The following is a 20207-nucleotide window of genomic DNA, read 5'->3' as shown; positions in this document are numbered from 1 at the left end:
TTTATTTGTTTTTAAGGCTGTTTCTTAAAAAAGTTTTGAAAAAAAATAATCAAAAAACTATGCTCTTTTAGCAACTAATAAACTGTAGAGCTCCTGTTTAGCAAAAAGTCGAAAAGTAGTGGGTTTATTTTATAGTTTAGTTGAGGTGAGCTTGTATAAAAATTAATTAACTCAACACTTATAAAGATATGTACCCTACGTTTAAAATTTAAAAGTAACTCATTTTTTTATTAAATTACACATGTTTATCCTTTTAATTTTTATAATTTACCACTGCTTTTTAATACGTATTCTGTTTTTTTTATAAAAAAATTCTAGCAATAGAAAAAAAGTAAACACATACTTGTAGGCAAATTCAATCTATAGCATCATTTTTTAAGTTCATACATAAGTTTACAAATGAAACATCTGAAAATATTTTTAAGGTAGATTCTTAAATAATAAATTAATGCAAATTTAAGTATTTTATTCACTATCAGGTTTCGGTGGCAAAAAAAATTACGACCTTAATAGGTATAAAGTATAATAAAATAGTAAACTGTAAGTAAACTGTAATAGTAAGTAATATTCTTAAGATATAAAATTCTTATACAACAAACTAACACTTACCAATTAAAAAGTGCTATTTAAATAAAAACTATTTACCAGAATTCCCTTTTGCTATTTTGATTATATTGGGTAAACAACTTACATGTTCCTTTTAAAGATTTTTTGGTAAATAAATACTATTGGAATTTATCATCTAGTTGGAATATATCAATTTAGTTTAAAAATATAGTTTATTCATAGTTAGTATAATTATTTTAAAATAAATGTGGCCCGTGGAATATTTTATCTAATCAGTGCGGGCCGAGAGCAAGCTCATGTAGAAAAATTTGCCCGCGACTCATATAAGGTAGCCGACCAATGGTCTAACTCAGGGGTCGGCAAACTGCGGCCCGCGGACCAAATGCGGCCCTTGAAGACAAAATCTGCGGCCCGCGAAATACATTTCAGCTAAAATCATTCTTTTTTAAAACAATAGAAAAAAAAATTCGGTGGTGAAAACTTACAAATAGGGTTTAATTTAAGCAATTACTCATTACTAGTGCTGTTTCATAGCTTATTTTGCCCCAATTTTTATTTAATTAGTACTTTTGTATTATTCATTACGATAACTAACTATAAACTGCGGCCCGCGATGACTTTTTTCTGTAAAGTGCGGCCCGCGAGCAAATTTTTGTAATAAAATTGGCCTGCTACTTATATAAGGATGCCGACCCCTGGTCTAACTGAATGCAATTTTTTAGGTATAACAAACTCATAAATCTATACTATAGATATTTTCAGTTATTGATTGCAATATTTCGATTACATAGGTATTAATTATAGTTTATTAAATAAACCTACAAAACTGTATTTACAAAGCACAAAAAAAAAATACAAAGACAACAGGATGAAAACTTTTTTATTTCAAATTTTATTTTTAATAAATAATACGTTAGTAATAAATTGCAACTTTTTTAATTTTATACGGCGAAAAATGCATGCAAAACCAATCAAACATTTGATACTTAACAAAGACTTACACAATTTTCTTAAACAAGTAGTTTTACAATGAATCTAGTTAACAAATAAATACTAGTAAAACAGTTAGCATTTTATTTTTTTTTTAAGAATAAGTCATACTTTTTATAAAATATACATCTTTAAAACTAACATATCTAGGCTTACTGTATAAAAAGGTTCAGTCTTAACTTTTTGTACAATTAAAATAATAAAGAGATTGTCAAAGTTTTCTGGAAATCTTAAAAGAATTTTTAAAAGCAATTGCCCCTCCCTCCAAGATTTTTCATAAAATTTAATGTGCGCACTATTTTTGTACTTAAGTGTGAATTGGTGCACTAATAAGCGATGCGTCACACCTTTGTTGAAACTCCTAGAAAACACTATTTTACAAGGTTATATTTTACAACTTTTTAGTAAGCTTATGCTTATCCATTTCCAGACGTTCTTAAATACTTTTTATATTTACATTAAGTCTTATAAAATAATTTTTTGCTTAATAAACGTTAAATTTCATTAAAAAAAGGTATTCTTTAAAAATAAAAACTTAAATAAAAACAAATCATTATTAAGTAATTGCATCAGATTTTCGTATATGTCAGTTACAGTTTATACAGTAATTTAAAAAGCACATTTGTCAAGTTTAAACTAGCCTGTTATTTTAATAATTTCACGATAATTGAGTTGGTGTGATTATGTGGTAACAATGCTAAATTTAAACTGAAAAAGAAACTTTGTCCATTTAAAAGTTTAAAATCTGTAAAGTTATTCACATAGTTCTAAAATAAACAAACTTTGTAGTAATAATATATACCAATAAGAAATTGATGTCTTCTTGAATTAAACTTCTAATATTCATAATTAGTATAAACAAAAAAAAAGAAGTAATTAAAATCTAAAGTAACTCTTATTTTGAAGTTAATAGTTTGAAAAATTTAAATTTTTGTGCTATTTCAACCAGTGTACTAAATGGTGTATTATATAATCAAAAATAATACTTAATTCAACTTTGATTGACATATTTTCATTAATTTAATTTAAAATTTATGTATTATCTAATCACGACAAAACTCTTTTATTAGTTACAACCGTTTGGCTCCCTTGCAAGTTGCTCAAATAAACCCAAAGGGGGCCATATGGCCCACTTTTGGAAACCCTGATTTAAACTTATAACAAAAAAAAACGCTGGGTTTCAAAAAAGGAGCAAGTGCAAGACATTTCGAATTCTGACAACTTAAAATCCGAAATTTCAAATTATATAATTCAGATTGATTGTATATTATCTTATTTAGAATTTTTAACTGTCTTTGACCATAAGCTTTAAAACAATCTTGAAGTCATTATCTTTGAAACTTTGTATTTTTAATTTGTAAAACTACATTAATAAGTTTAATTTAAAGCTTTGTAAAAAAAGTAACTAGCTTAAATATTTTCATATAAAAATTATAAATCTAAAAATATCAAGAGTAAAAAATTGAAATAACTAATTTACAGCAAAAAAACGCAATCAATATAACTAAGAAAATTTTGTTTTTACATTCTACAGTAAAAGTTCGTCAATCATTTAACTCCCACGGTGTCAGAAAAAGTTTTTTAAATAAAACTTAAATAATCAATAATACAAAATAGACAAAATATACTAACTTGATAGGCTAAAACTATAATATAAATAATCATTTATTTGCAGTGCACGTTTAAAAAAATGTGACAAACATTACAAACTAAACAGAACAGTTAAAAGAAACAACAGTGCCTATGCCTAATTAAACAAATTTATATAGTCCATGCAACAATCTATTGACATTAAACTCCGAATCAATTACGGTAAAACTACCGACAAAGTGACAATTTTGAAAAAATAAATTGTATATTTTTAATGCATGTCGATTTTTCATAATGCAAACTTTTTGACTACGTGTAATTTTTAATTCAGCGTCTGTATTTATTATTATTTACTTATTATCTCTACTTTTTTAAGCTAAATCTTTATTAGTTGTTTTGTTGTTGTTTTTATTTGATTACATAATTTAGTAGTATGCTTGTTTAGTTTGAAATTTACACTTAAGCTTTTTTGAAATACAGACACTTTTTTTTTAATTATATGCACGTATACAAAATAAAACGATACATTATCTTTGAATCGAGTAAGTTAAAAATCGAAATTTGATCGTAAATTAAAGTTTATCTCCAAAATAGACTCAAATAATTATTTAAAGTGCAAAAGGTTCATCAGATATTAAAAATTAAATAGAGTACGTCGTCACTGTTCAGTGTTAATATCAAACACTTAAATGGATGTAAAATTCTCCTTATTTTAATACAAGTAGTTAATAATAAATACTCCACTTTAATTTTAAAATGTTCTAACATGTTAGAACAATACGTATTGAGACATAATCCAAGTGTTGTACGACTCGATAACCGAATGGTTTTATCGTGCACCAGGTTCTAGGACAAACTACTTTTAGCGTTTTATTTCGTATTCAATAAAATAATAATAATTATCATTTGATTAGGTATATCAGTATATTAGAAAACTGACATATATTAAATTTATTTGAATAATATTTGTAATCATAAATTCTTACGTAGGAGTTTTTTAAATTTACTAAATGATGCATTCCGATATCGTAAAAACTATAAGCTATGTAGGTAAGAAGAAATATTAAAAGCGATTTTAAAAACATTTGCAGTAAAAAACTAACTTTTTTTTTTAATAGAGCTTTAATTAAAAAAAAAATTATGATTAGTATACTATAATAATCGTAGATACAGGTAAAACAAGTCCATTACTATAAATAATTTTTAAAATAGTTTCAAAGTTTCACGCAATTAATTCAATCCTAAACTTCTAAAACGTAATAAGGATTAAACTTAATACAAAATAGTTAAAACTTTATAAGCTTCCACAACTTTTTTTAGTATATTTTTTCAATATGCAAAAGTTTTGAATAATGTAAAATTAAAATTAAATAATGAGTTTAAATTAATTAGTTCTTTAGAGCCCAACAAAAAATAAAACTAGACTTAGCTAAACATACTTCAATGGTAGATGTACGCTAAACGTTTGATTAGATTGAGATACAAATATTCGGTGCTTTAGCTTTGTAAAGTTGTTAATAAGTAATGAATTATAACTTTTAGATTTCGTGCTTTTTAAAGTTTTTTTACAATTAAGGTCCATTGATTAGTTCTTCTTTGATAGTTTATTTTTTAAAACCTCAACCGTGTAAACTCGTTAATCAAACCTAAATATAAATGGTGAAAAAGACTTTGAAATGAATTTTAAGTTTGCGATGGAAAATTTTGAGTTAAAAAATTGATCAGTAAAAATAATAGTTAAACTATGTTTTTTTTTTTAGATTATTATTTAAAAAGAAAAAAGAATTTTTTTTTAATTTAGTTCAAACTTTAATAAAATACTTTAAAATATTTTTATTTTAAAGCCTTCGGTAGAAAGCTAATCTAATTTTAAATTAAAGCTTTTAAAAAAATTTAAAACCGTACAAGAAATTAAAAAAGTTTTTGTTATTTTATAGCTTAAGAAAATTAAAACTGCTGTCACATTTTTTAGTTTTTTACTTGACTTTATTTTGATAATGGCAGGCTTGTTAAATTTAGAAGAAGTTGATATTTAGATTTTTTACACCAAGTATCCTAAAAAATAAACTTTTAAAATAATAAGTTATTGTATCCAACAAAATACATCGCTGTTTAAAGTTTTATTTAAATAATGATGACTTTTCGGTGAAAATTTAATTTTATATTAAAAAGTTTGAAGGCTAGTAAAAAAAGTAACGTTTCATAAGATTTTTAATGGATTAAAAATATGGCATGAAAATTAATCCAAGTTGAGATTAAACAAACGTTTTTAATAAATTAGTATAAAAAAAGATGTAAAAAAAATGTAAAAATTTTTGTAATACCATTTGTGATACTTTATTTTTGAAAAACGAATATGCCAAATGTTCGGAAAAAATATAAAATAGTTGGTTACAAATTTTTATAATTGTGACGAGTTATCTCTTTAAAAGAACAGTAAGTTGCAAAAATATTGACAAGCAACATTGTTGTTAAGTATGCTTCTAGTTTATCAAACATGATTGAAAAATTAATGCTTAAAAAGACGTTCAAAAGCTTTGATGTAAAGAAAAACCTTTCAGTTATCAAGCTACAAACTACTTAACTATTTTAACGACTTTAAGCTATAAAAAAGTGCTTTTAAAACCTATAACTTTAGAAGAACAAGAAGATAAAAGTAGAAAAAGTTATAAAAATATTTAAAACCGTTGACGCATAAATATACGTATTTTAATATAAATAGTATTTTAGACCTACTGTTTAATTAGTTTTTTTTTGGTTATAACAAAGTACATTTTTCTTAAAAATTACAAGCAGACCGTAGTTTGAATACCCCTTTACTAGATAGTAATTTTTCATGTTCCATTTTTATGTTCTGGACAAGACTTAAACTGTATCCAAAAAAGTTTACGATTCGATAAGCGAGATTTTTTGTACATACGGTCTTAAAACCTTTTTTTTTGTTCAAAAAATGATGTAATACTATAGTTAACCAATTTTTTCTTCAAAAAAGCTTTAGTTTTGTACATCCGATCAGTTACTGATTTTAAAGATTGAAAAGTTAAATTTTTATTCTTGAATATTATTAGACAAAATGTCATCCCAACACTACTATTGCAGTAATTTAAAATAGCCAATTACATTAGGCCAACTGCTTTACTATTCTTGAGTTGATGCGTGGGTTTCTGTGATTGGTTTAAAGCACCATAAACTAAAATTCATAATACAAATTTAAACTCACTAAAGTAAGACACGTTTTGTTGTGAATGTTTGACTAATATTAAAACATCGAAACATAGCTTTGTTGTAGCTAGTCCAGTTAGTGAAAAGCCAACAATTAAATGAGAAGTAAATAGAAAATTAATATATTATTTTCGATGTAGGCTTTTATATTTAGTAAAGTTGTATTTTTTTAATATAAAAAACAATTATTTATTCACATTTCTTAAATATTTACTTAAACCAGAGTTAACTCTTTTTTAACTAAAATTGGTGACTGAAAAAACCAGCCATAAACTTTTTATTTACTTAACTGCTGGAAATTTAAGTTATACTTAATCTTTAACATAGGAGAGAGGGGTAAAACACTTTTTGAAATTTAGTATTGTTTTTTATTCCAAATATAATCTTATAAAATATTAGTTTACCTTAATAACTAAACAAAATAGTACCAAGTTATAAAATAGTTTCAGGTTAAGCACAAATTTTTGGTATTTTTCCAAAAAAAATTATAATGAAAATAAATTTAAAAGCAGACCATCAATAAACATGTACTTAATTTTTAAAGAATGAGCTAAAGAAAATAATTTAAACATAAAAAAAAGTTATTAATTAGGCTACTTTGAATAATATTCCTAAATCTTAGCTTAATTTTTTTTTCATCCAAACTGATATAGTGTTAATATATTGATGTTGTTTTGATTATATTGATGTATTTAGATAATTTGCTTATATTTGATTTAATTATTTAATAACTCAAGCTAGCTTAACGTAACTTATTATCCTTTATTATGCAGGATTCCTATTTGGCAGGATTTTTAAAAACAATTTTGCAATTTCTTAATCAACACACTAAAAAAATAAACTTTTTAAAGCAAAGTTCAAACAGCCAGAAAATATTATAGTGAGAACCGAAATAAAATAGTTTTATTACATTTTCAAATTATTCAATGTACCTTCAAAATTTTAGTTGTTTGTATAAAGCATTCTTTGTACCAAATTGTATTAGTCTAATTGTAGCCCCAAGAGACACAAAGTTTTAATTGTTTATTGAACGATAAAAAATACGCTCAAAAGGTTTGGTCCAAGGACCTAGTGTACAAAAAACCTTTTGGTTATTGAGTCATACTGTGTTTAACGTCATGCTCAGGATAATTTTTAAAGTTGATCATAATTTATTTTCTTTAAATATTTTAAAAATATTTGCCAAATAACAGTATTAAATTTTTTTTTATTAAAAGTATATTCAAATTACATTAAGTTTTATAAGAAAATTTTATAATTATGTATTGTAAATTTTTGCTTAAAATAGTTTAATAAAAATAATAGACCACTATAAAAAGTAAGATACACTTGGAAGCAAGTGTATAAATTTTTAATTATCATATAACCTTCAAAGTAAAAAAAATATTTAGTAATTAGTTCATAAGTCATTTTCTTTAATTCTTTTTACAATTTTGAATAAAAACTATAAAAAGTTGATGCATTGAAAATAAACTGATCATTCAAATAACTATTTATTTTTATATTGAAAATCTAAAATTTTGAGTTTTTCTTTGTTCTATTTGATACACTTATGTTGATGATAACTGTATATCTAGAGTTTCTAGATACTTTCTACTGTAGGGGCTAGCAAAATTCAGATGTGGCTAGACAAATTTTAATCTCTAATGTGTTTCTAACAAAAAGAAACCAATACTTTTTTAAAGTTTATTTAAAATCTGCTCTTTTTATTGGTTAGAAGTAAACTACTAACTGTTCTGTGTTATTTCATTGCAAAGTTGGTTTACATATATACTATAGGTAAAATATTTCAAATATACTGTGGCCTGCCAACATTTTTTTTCAGTATATCTTTCCATTTCTTATTAAAGGTTGCTAAACTCTGCTTTTAAAGTAAAAGTAGACTTATTGAATACAGTTACAAGGTAATATAATATTTAAATTAGAAAATTTGAAAATTTTAATACATTTATTTTTGAATTTTGCTGCAAAAATAGTTTATTATTTGAGTGTAAACATAAAATTTATATAAATATAACAATAAATTTTTTGTTATATTAAAAAAAAAACAATAAAATAACAGATCAATAAAGAATCGAAATAGTCTAATAAAAATGATAAACAAATTTTGGGTAGTGACTTTAATAGTTGGCTGCTTGCTGTTATCTTCTGGGCCTGCCTATTCTGATGAAGATGCTGATGTTGTAGAAAATACAAGTGAACCAAAAGTCGAGGATAATGTTAAAGTTGTTGGATCAAAAACAGATGATGAAGTCATTGCTAGAGAAGAAGAAGCAATACATATTGATGGATTAAGTGCTAAAGAAGTAAAACAATTAAGGGAACAATCAGAAAAACATGTTTTTCAAGCAGAAGTTAATAGAATGATGAAGCTGATCATTAATTCCTTATACAAAAACAAAGAGGTAAGTTAAGTTTTTTTAAATTATTGTTATGAAGCATAGCTGAGCTAGAAATTTTCATTCGTTATAAGTTCAGATCACTATAGTATTTAAAAGCTAATATTTTAATCTTTTGTAATTTTTAATTTAAAATATATATCTTTTAAAACTAAATTCTAAACTGTCATCTTATTTACAGTTACTATTCTTGTAATTTTGTGCCAACATTTTCAACTTAAGTGTAGATTAAAACTTAAGATCACAAGGACTTTTTTTAGCTGTGTATGTCTTTCAAAACATCAATACTACTCTGAGTATTCTATAGTCTTATCTAATCTCTTTTGTTTTCAACTTAAGTTACAAAACTAATACTGTTTAATACAGCTCATTAATATATTTTATTTAATCAATATAAGTTTCAGAAAAAAATTTAAACTGCTGTTTAAGTTAAAACAAATACTAATAAAAAAGTTTTTTTAAGACTTTTGTAATTTGTAACAAATTATACTGTATCCATTTTTTATTGTTAACTTCAACAGAGCTATGAAATTAAGGAAGTACTAGTAATCAAAATATAGTTTGTATTATTTGTTATTCCAGTGAACTTGTTTAGCTAGGATCTCTTGTTAACAAACGCTTAAATTTATACTTTTGAATAGTTAAAAGCATGTTTTTTACAAGATACTTTCTTAATCTATTTAATTTTTATATTAAGTAACAATTTATTAGAAAAAATAATAATTTGTTAAATGTTTAAAACTAGTGCAAACACTTTGTATAAAATAGTTGTGTACAGCAGGGGCAAGTTAATAGCATTGTTTTTTAATTTAAACATTTAAAGATAAAGTTTATGCTGGGTTGCCAATTACCTAAAATCCCTATAAATTGCAATTTTATAAAAAATCACTAGAAAAAATTAAAAAATATATGAAAATCCCTAAAAATTATTTTTTTTGCTTGGTAATTAAAATTTAACAGCTAAAACAGTTAACACTGAGTAGTGAAAAAACAGTAAAACAAAAATTAAAAGTTTTTTTTTTGATCAAAATCTTTGCAACATCATTACAAAATATGACTGTGTGCCACCTAGCGGACATAATTTTACTTTTTATTTAAATACAGTATATCTAAACTTTACTTATTTAACTAAAATTAGAGCTCAAAAACCCTTGAACTTTCCTAATTTTTTTATTAAGACTGCTTATAAATGGTTTTTGACATGTTTTGCCTGATGTACCTTGAAATATGTTTGTAAAGTATATTTCAGTGTTTTTATTGATAATTTCTCTATAAATTTTCTACATTTCATGGATTTTCCAATAGTTTTTTTGAAATTTTTAGTGGGAACCCTGTTTATTTTAAAATTGCAAAGTAAAAAAAAATTAAACATGATATGTATCAAAAATAACAATAACTTTTAATGCACCACATTTCGATATGACAATGTCACTGGTTTAGAAATAGGTTGATTACATTTACTCATTTTAACTTAACAACTTATATTTAAATTTGTTTTATAGTAAAGTAAACATTTTTTTTAATATCTAACATATACTGTAAATGTTACTTTGATTAATTAGTTTAAATACTTACTTTATATAGTTTTTAAGTAATAAAAGCTTAAACTGAAAATAAAGATAAAATTTGACCTTATTAGTATGTAGCATTTTTTATTTGAATAGATAGGACTTAGTGAATTGTTAAGTAATGTAGCGTGGTAAAAAAACCAACCACTCTTAAACAAATAGCGGTATCAGTAAACTTTTCAAATATGTACTTGAAATGAGTTTAAAATACTATAGACTTTTATTTGATGCAGTACTTTAAATTAGGACAAATATTGCCAACTTTGAGAGCTCTAATTTACTGCAAATAATTTTCAAGCATTTCAAACGTTTTTTAAACATGTTTTAGTATCATTGACCATTTACAATGGATTTTAAATAAATTTCAAGTAGTACATTCAACTTAACACTAACATTTTACAACCATTTTTAACAACAACTTGCTTAAAATAAATATTTTTTTCCTTAAATTTTAGTTGTATTTGGATAATACTTCAGAACTTCAAATCTTGCAGTTTTATTTTTACTTAACATAAAAATTTACAAGCATCAATAAGATTTGTAAACGAATAAAGATAAAACTTTTCTCGTTTTTTTAAACTCTTATTTAGAGACGAAAGAAATTAAGATTCTGAGTTTGTTTGACTTGTATTGAATGTACTGAATACTTTTAATTTTAATTAGTTCATTGCGTTTTGGTTATTATATTCTATATAATAAAAGTCTTTTTTTCTATACATAGTTTCAATAAGTGATAGTTTCTTTTTTACTATAGTATTATGAAAATTTACTAGTTTTAAACTTGATAATATCTAAAAATTGGTTTATCTGAAAATAAAAGTTTTAAGTAGTATTAAATATTTAAGAGTTTATCTTACTCTGAGGTTAAATTAGTATCAGTTATACAAGGTAACTATTGTATTTGTTTACAAAAGTTTTTTTTTTTAGATTTTCCTGAGGGAGTTGATTTCTAATGCATCTGATGCCTTGGATAAAATCAGGCTAATGTCATTAACAGATAAATCTGCATTGGGAGATGTTGAAGAGCTGTCTATAAAGGTTAAAGTTGACAAAGAAAACAATGTACTTCACGTAACAGATACTGGTGTAGGTATGTCTAAAAAAGATCTCATCAAAAATCTTGGAACTATCGCAAAGTCAGGAACCAGTGACTTTTTTGAACAAATGAGTAAAGTATCATCTGAAGACTCTGTATCTGATCTCATTGGTCAATTTGGTGTTGGATTTTACTCCTCTTTCCTAGGTTAATATTTTAAATATGTAGTTTTATACATATTTTAAATAGTATATTATTTTTAAGTAACTATCATTTCAAAATTCTCCAGTTGCTGATAAGGTTGTAGTCACTTCCAAGAATAACAATGATGATAAACAACATATTTGGGAGTCAGACTCCGAATCCTTTTCGGTTGTTGAAGATCCTCGTGGAGTTACACTAGGAAGAGGTACTACTGTATCTCTATACATGAAAGAAGAAGCTCTTGATTATCTTGAAGACAAAACTGTTAAAGACTTGGTTAGCTTTTTGAAATAGTATTAAATATCTAACATGTTTTTTCAATTAAAAAGAAAACAGTAGTTGTTTAAGATAAATATTACAATAACCTCTCATTTATTTTCACACATTGTGTCCACAGAAAATTAACTTAAGAGGGTATTGTTGTTTTTTCATAGTAGTAAATATGTTTATAAAAATACTAACAACTTAGATCTCCAAATACTCTCAATTCATGAACTTCCCTATCTATTTATGGGGAGAAAAAACTATCACAGAAGAAGTTCCTCTTGATGAGGAAGATGAGGCCGAAGAAGCAGAAGTCCCTGAAAGTGATGATGATGATGAAGCTGCTGTTAGTTTTAATTAATATTTTCTTAGTGTGCGTAAGAATATTAATAAAATAAAATTTAAATATGTAATTAACCAAGGTGGAAGAAGAGGAAGAAGAAGACAAGCCAAAAACAAAGAAAGTTGAAAAAACTGTTCATGATTGGGAATTGCTTAACGAAACTAAACCAGTTTGGCAGAGACCAGCAAAGGAAATCACTGACAGTGAATACGCAGAGTTCTTCAAATCTATTTCCAAGGTTTATATAGTAGTAGTAAAATACGTCTCGTTTAATAAATTATGTTGGTTAAGTAAGATCATTTTTTATTTTTAAGTGATAGTTATAATAACGCTAGCATAAAGTTAATTGTTTAATCTATATTTTATGTCAAAATATTGTACTTTAGTTTTTTTTAAATTAAGAAAAAATAAAGTAAGTTTTACTGCTAATTTCCTGTGAAAAAGATTGTTTAATCAATCAAAATCTTGCACTAAAAGGATTCATCAGACCCACTTGCCAAGACACACTTTGCAGCTGAAGGAGAAGTTTCATTTAAATCAATTTTGTTCATCCCATCTAGCGCTCCACAAGGAATGTTCAACGACTATGGTAACAAGAAAACCGACTCCATAAAGGTCACGTGACATGCATGCTGTTTTTCATTGGCTGCATGTTGTAACGTGAACTTGCATGCTTAAAATGTTTGTCTTATTTCTATTCCAAGGTTGCTCACTTGTATCTATGTTCTAGATGCTTGATTGATTTATAGTTATATTTTTTTTGCGTTTGAACTGTTTTATTTAGATGACATAAGAATTTCGACTTAATATTATAAAACATTGTTTTAAAGTAAGCAACCTTGTATCTGCTTGTAATTGTTGCATGTTGTTTATTTTTATAATTTACAAGGATAAATCCAAACCACTTGGTAGAATTCACTTTGCCGCAGAAGGTGAAATTTCGTTCAAAGGAATTTTGTTTGTTCCTGACAAACCGCCTAGTACTACAATTGATTCCCAAACAGGAAGAAAAGCAGACCTTGTCAAGGTACATGCTATTAAAATTTATTTTCAGAATTTTATGCTTGTTGTCTGGTTTTTTTCTAAAATTAGGATTATTAAAATTCCCTTTGACATTGAAAGTTTTCCATACTTTTTAGTCACCCAATAAAGCTATCAAATTAAACCTAACATTGATGTGTTTTTGATTAAAAAAAGTTTTATTTTTTTTGCAACTTACATTGGAATTCTGTTTTAAAGTTGTATGTTCGTCGCGTGTTCATTACAGATGATATGAGAGACATGATGCCTTCCTATTTGTCATTTGTTCACGGTGTGGTAAGTTGCAATTTTTTGTTCAAAAACAGAGATGTTTTTGACAAGTTAGAATATCGACTTCGAGTAAAAAATATTTCTTTAATAAATTTCTATTTTTTTATTTCGTTTATTTTTCTATGGTGCTGAAGCTTTAGTTTAGTTACTAAATTAGTTATTATTTTGCATGCTGCATGATTTGGTATAGATTTGTAATTCTGTGTTTTAATTTCAAATAATTAATTAGTTCAAATATTACATCCTACTATTATATTCTGTTTTTTGAAATTATTTGTTTTAAATTAATTTCTTATAGTTTTTGAACATACTTCAATTTATTTGTTTAAAAGTTTTTTTTAATATTGTTCAAAATTAATGTTTCATTAAAAATGAAGTTTTAAAATATATTAAAGGTATTGTTTACACGGTGCATGGTCATGGAAACAGTTTAATATGCTACCATTTTAAACATTTTTGTCAAACTCGTGTAAAATTATAAAACTAAAAAAAAAAGTACTTCTAATTAATTTGAAAGTCTTAAAGAATAGCTTTATCATTTCAATGTTGACCAAATGTAGCATATTAGTCAATTTAGATACATGTTTAGATGTACGTGAGACGAGTTTTTATCACAGACGACTTCCAAGACATGATGCCTAAATATCTTCAATTTGTCACTGGTGTAGTAAGTTTTCTTTTGTAACAGAAAACTTTCTTAAAGCTTTAGTTGTTTGAAAAATGAAATTTTGTTTTTATTTTTCTAAATAAAATATTTTAACTTGAGTATTTTCATGTTAACTTGTAGTGTTGGTAATGGTTGGTAGTACAGCTAAAACAATTAGAGTTTAACAATATTGATTACATTTTATTATTAATATTTTAAAAATAAAGTCCTCTATCAAAATGAAACAGTTTCGAGTTGTAATATATATTTTTAAACTATTTTGACCTGTTCACTAATCATTGATATACAAAGGTTGATTCTGATGATTTGCCACTCAATGTTTCTCGTGAAACACTTCAACAGCACAAACTTCTTAAAGTTATCAAGAAGAAACTTGTCAGGAAAGCTCTTGACATGATTAAAAAAATTGATAGTGAACAATACATGGAAAAGTTTTGGAAACAGTTCGGAACTAAGTAAATAGCTTGTATATATGTTTATTTATTAATATTTTGATTATACAAGTCTTAATTTATTTTGAACATGTTTAATCAACACTAAAAGCTTCTGTGTAATGTTTATAAAAAATTATCTGAAGTTTGTTTGTTTATTCAAAATTAACCTAGTTAAATATTAAGCAACTTGTATCTGTTTAAAATTTAACAGTAATATTTACTCTATTATATGTTTCAATGTTTGAGAGTTTTAATGGTTACAATTTTTTAACAAAAACTTCAAACTAGCATCAAGTTGGGAGTTATCGAAGATCATAGTAACAGGACTAGACTTGCCAAGTTGTTGAGGTTTTTCTCTAGCGAGCACCCAACCAACCAGACTTCACTTGAGTCCTACATTGAAAGAATGAAGGAAAAGCAAGAAAAAATTTACTTTTGTGCTGGCAATGGAAGAGAAGAGGTAACTTGTAGTTTATTAATGTATTTCAATTTTAAAACACTGTATAATTTGATACTTCAAACTTATAGGTAGAAAACTCACCGTTTGTAGAGAGATTATTGAAAAAAGGATATGAAGTTTTGTATCTTACTGAGCCAGTTGATGAGTACACTATTCAAGCACTACCTGAGTTTGATGGTTCGTTAGTTGTACAAAGTTATTTAAAATTAGTTAAGTGATAAGTCTTAGTCTTAATAATAACTTCAAATTCATTTTCTATGTCTGTTTCAGTTTTTTACTCTATCATCTGACAATTTTTCATTACAGTGTATTTATAAAGTAGTTTTTGTAAAAACTTATATATTTCTAAGTTACGTTAGTGTTTAAGAAGATTCACACGTACAAATCAAAATAAATAAATAAATAGGAAAGAGATTCCAGAATGTGGCCAAGCAAGGTTTAGATATTGATCAAGGAGAGAAAGCTAAGGAAAGAAAAGAAGCACTTGAAAAGGAGTTTGAACCACTTGCTACCTGGTTGAAGGAGAGCGCATTGAAAGACAAGATTGAGAAGGCTGTTATAACTGAAAGTTTGACTGAGACCCCATGCGCACTGGTAGCTAGTCAATATGGATGGTATGTTCGCTGACCGAAATTTATATTTGTCAACTATTGTTAAATTAAAAATATTTTTTACTTGTGTAGAAAATAGTTTTTGAAATACCAAGTCTTTCAGATGAATTTTATATAAGTATTGTTCTTTATTTTAACAAGGACTTTAATTCTTACAGAAATCTTTTGATTATTTTACTGCTTAAAAACCGTATACTTAAACTTTTTTTAAGTCACAACATTAATTAGGTCTGGCAACATGGAGCGTATAATGAAGGCACAAGCTTATAAGAGTCAATCTGACACTTCTAACAAGTTAGTTAATAATTATTTTTTATTAGGTCTGGAAATTTTGAACGTTTGCAATCCTCTCAGAGGTACAAAGACCAAAAAAATTCGTGAGTAAAAATAAAAAAAAGGGGTCTAAGTAGAAAAGAAATAAACTTTGTTTTACTTCTTTAATTTACATTTAGTATAGTTTAGCAGTTCTAAGGTTTTTATAGATTTTCATTACTATACATCGTATTTTTTTCCTTAAATAGTTCCAGTTAATATGTCTAATAGTATTAGTCAAGCCTACCAAACTAATTTTGTTGTTAAATTTTATTAAAAGCATTTGTATATTTATGATAAGTTTTATATAGCATAAGTTTAAATAAAAAATTCAAACAGCTTTTACGCAAATCAAAAGAAAACACTTGAAATAAATCCAAGACATCCTTTGATCAAAGCTTTGTTGGAAAAAGTTGAAGTTTGTACTTTAAATCATTAATAACTTAATATATCTTCATTGAATATGTCTAAATAATAATGTATTAAATATTATCACTGTTAGTATCTATTACGAACAACTTTTGTAATCAAAAAATTTCCGCTTCTTTTAATTGTATTCAATTAACAGTAAGTATTTGTTTGTGATACTTATATATGTTTTGTTAATACTATATACTATTTGATAAAATCTTTGTTTCACTATCTAAGTTGAGTTAAATTTATTCACACACCAGGCTGATTCTGAGGACAGTCAAGCTCAATCTATTGCCGAGGTCATGTTTGACACTGCAGTTTTGAGGAGCGGATATCAGTTAAAGGATCAAGTTGATTTCAGCAAGAGAATTATGAACATGCTTTACAAAAATCTTGAAATTGATCCAAATACTCCAGTTAGTAAATTTTTACTTGTATATCTAATAATTATCAAATTAAATGGAATAATCTCTTGTTAATTTGTATAGGTTATTAATTTCAATGTTTTCTATGCAGATCGAAGCTGAACCTGAAGAAGAAGAGGAAGCTGAAGAGGAAGAGGAAGAAGACGAGGAAGAAGTTGATGCTGATGAAGAAGATGAACCAGCTGCAGAAGAGGTTGGTTTTCTATTTTGTTGAAATCTGATATATTTTACGTTGTAAGACTTGTTAATTAAAATGATAAATTTACAATTAGCAAATTAAAAGTTGAGCTATTATTGTTTATTTACGCAAAAAAAAAGATAGTTCTTTCTTATGTTTTTAAATTGCCAAAATACTAGTCGTAATTTTTCGATAAGATGTTACGGCATTAGTATAATTATAAAAATTACAAAAAATACTTTTTACAGAGTTGCCAAAAAACCTTGAATCCTGGAAAAACCTGGAGTTTGACAATTTAGTCTAAAAAACGTTGAATTTGAGAAATTTTTTTAAAAACATGGAATTTTAAGCAAAAATGAACTTTTACATATTACATGGTAAATTTCGATTTGACATAAAAATCTGTCATATAGGTTAAAAATACATTTAAAGAAGCTTTACGATATCTTAATAATGTCGTTATATTATTTATCACAGTTTTTTTACCTTAAACTTTATTTTAAACTAAAACTAGACCCAAAAATGTGTAATTTCACAAACCTGGAAGAAATTTTAAAAATCTGAAAAAAATTGCCAAAAATATTTGGCCACCCTGTTTTTAATCTACTAATATATACGGATTAAAACATAGGACAATTAATTAGATTTATAAAGACAATATTTTTTTAAAATTAATTGAGTTTCATAAAAGTTTTTTTATTAAAATAATAACAAGGTAATCAGATTTTTTATGTGTAATAGTGGTTAAAAAACACCTTGTTTTGTTTAAATTTGTAGAATAAAGTAATTTTCAACCAATATTATATTTATTGTATATTATAACCATTTCAGGGTCATGACGAGTTATAACCAAATTGCAACAAGATACATATAAAGCAGTAATCAGCAAACGTTTAAAATGATACAAACACAAATAATACTATCAAATATTCTGCCTTTTGTTTGGTAACACCTTTAATTTATTCGTTTTTGAAGCTTATTTAAGTTATTGTCTTTCCTTTTTTTAGTTGAATTTGTCCATTCTTAAGTACTTTTATGCTTTTTAAAGCTTTAAGTTATAAAATAGGTATAATGTTTTTGTACTACTTTTGTTTTTATCGTTTTTAATAAAGTTAATTAATCATTCGTTTCTTTTTTTTTTCAGTGCTTTTATTTCAGTCTATGTTGCTGATAAAATGTAAAACTCACAGTTAATAATTAAGTTCTTAAACCTGAAAGTTTGTGAATTGGATTTAACTTAGCTCTCGTTGCACAACGTTGATTATGTTTATCAACTGACACGCGAATAGTATTGATTGTTTTTTAAACGTAACGAAAATTAATTAATATGTTTAGTAAACTTTTATTTTCATAAAATTATTTTAATGTGAATTAAATAATGTGAAAACTTTGTAATTAAACAATTAGTTAAACTTATACGAGGATAAATCAGTCACAGCTCCTGTTTATCATAAGCGCCCCTTAATATCTAGTTTAATAATTCTATTTCATGTTTTGTACTAAGCTATTTCCTACAAAATTCAACCAATAAGAGCATAGTTGTTTAAGTCAATTTTTTTATGTTCGAAATATTAATTTGTCTTACTAAATAGTTTTTACTACCCGCCACAAAAAATACAGGGTTGCAAAAAAACGTGGATCTTGAGAAATTTTGAAAAAAACCAACTGTTATTTCAAACAAAAATCACTAAAAAACCTAGAAGTTACTGAGGTTTTAAACTATTACATGCTAAGTAACAACATTTCGATGAGATATGAAAAATATGGGTATCTGTCAAATTTGCACGAAGGCACAAAATTGCATGAAGATACTTTTGCACGGGTCGAATTTTAATTTTTTACTCTTACTGTTACCCTCGGTCGGTAGCTTTTTTATTCTTTTTAACTTTTCTATTTATTTTTTATTAGTAAATTTTATTAGTTAATTTTTTTTTTTACTATCACTGTTACCCTCGGTCAGTAACTTTGTAAAAGTTTGATTTTGTACAAAAAACTTGTTTTTTATAACCTGGGAATGATTTGTAAAAAAACTTTTTGGCTATTCTTAAATTATTAACTTGAATGAAATAATAATATTTTTTTTTACAGTTTATTATCAACAAAACAATGTTTCACTCTCATACTATTGTATAAGAGATCATCAGTTGTTACAAACACATCTAGAAAATATTTTTAAACAAATAAATGGAAGGTATAAAAAATAAATAAAAACATATAATAAATAAAATATAAACTTAAGAAAAAATTATATAACTAATCTCCTTAAGACTACTTAAGTTGAGAACTTTCTATTGTTTGATTTAAAGCAAACTACAATATAAAAAAATATTAATATCAAAAATCTGAATTTTGAGTAAACCTTTTTTCACAACTTGATTTTGTTTTGTATAGTTTAACTAAGCTGCAACTAACTATTACGCTTAAGTAGTCGGAACGTGGCTTTTAATGGAGAAAACAATGGGCGGAGGTGGAATACCACCTGAGTAGATTATATATGTATTAAAGCTATATGTTAAAGTTTTGATTAAGTGGTAATTTCATTGTTAATTTCAGCACCAATTTTGAAAAGTTACTAAACTACCTAATATCAATTTTTTATAATGTTATTTTAGAAAATTCCAGCTCAAAGCAATTTTTGTGTAATCTGATATGAAAATACTTAATTTTCAAATTTGTTTATTATGTATGAGAAATCCAATATTACACCTTAAAAATTTTTAAATACTAAAAAAACTCCCTACAAGACACAGTGGGCTGAAAACGGGGTTCAAGCGGCCATTGACTATAAAAAAGTATTTTTGCTGAATAGAAAACCAAACTAAGTGTTATACATAGTTAGATAGAACTAGATTTGTTTGTTTTAAAACTGGTTTGTTTCTTTTCTGCTACAAGTATTTAAGAAGTTATGTAAGTTTAAATCCAACCAGTTTTTGCCTTATACAGTGTAAAAACTACTCAAAATTCTTCATAGTTTTCGACAAAAATTTCCTCGCAGAAAATTACACAAAAATACTTGAAATACTTATATTAAAAAAAAATCTACAATTTATTTTAAAATCTAGTTAATATTTATTGAAAATAAGATAAACTACTTAAAATTTTCGATCTTTTATTTTTCAAAAATTTATATTTTTTCAATAAAAACAGCAAAAGGTATCAAAATATTGCTTCTATAAACCTTAAAAATAGTTTTATTCCTAACGGTATTTTTT

General features: G+C 25.4%; 1 protein-coding gene across 1 annotated transcript; it reads left to right on the top strand.

The window, feature by feature from the left end:
• Nucleotides 1-8435: 8435 nt before the first annotated feature.
• Nucleotides 8436-18118, top strand: LOC145842275 (endoplasmin-like). Its single transcript, XM_082949734.1, has 16 exons — nucleotides 8436-8774; nucleotides 11264-11579; nucleotides 11662-11852; nucleotides 12046-12186; nucleotides 12263-12421; nucleotides 12661-12798; nucleotides 14084-14161; nucleotides 14453-14616; nucleotides 14884-15055; nucleotides 15124-15232; nucleotides 15462-15669; nucleotides 15895-15960; nucleotides 16318-16396; nucleotides 16653-16808; nucleotides 16909-17010; nucleotides 17827-18118. Exons 1-16 carry the CDS (start codon nucleotides 8463-8465, stop codon nucleotides 17842-17844), a joined length of 2409 nt encoding a protein of 802 aa, XP_082805860.1. The 5' UTR covers nucleotides 8436-8462; the 3' UTR covers nucleotides 17845-18118.
• Nucleotides 18119-20207: the final 2089 nt, after the last annotated feature.

The sequence above is a fragment of the Thalia democratica genome, chromosome 1, assembly GCF_965202585.1.
Source record: "Thalia democratica chromosome 1, ktThaDemo2.hap1.1, whole genome shotgun sequence".
Classification (NCBI taxonomy): Eukaryota; Metazoa; Chordata; class Thaliacea; order Salpida; family Salpidae; genus Thalia; species Thalia democratica.
The sequence above is the reverse complement of the archived record's forward strand: the minus strand, read 5'-3'. Positions and strand labels throughout refer to the sequence as shown.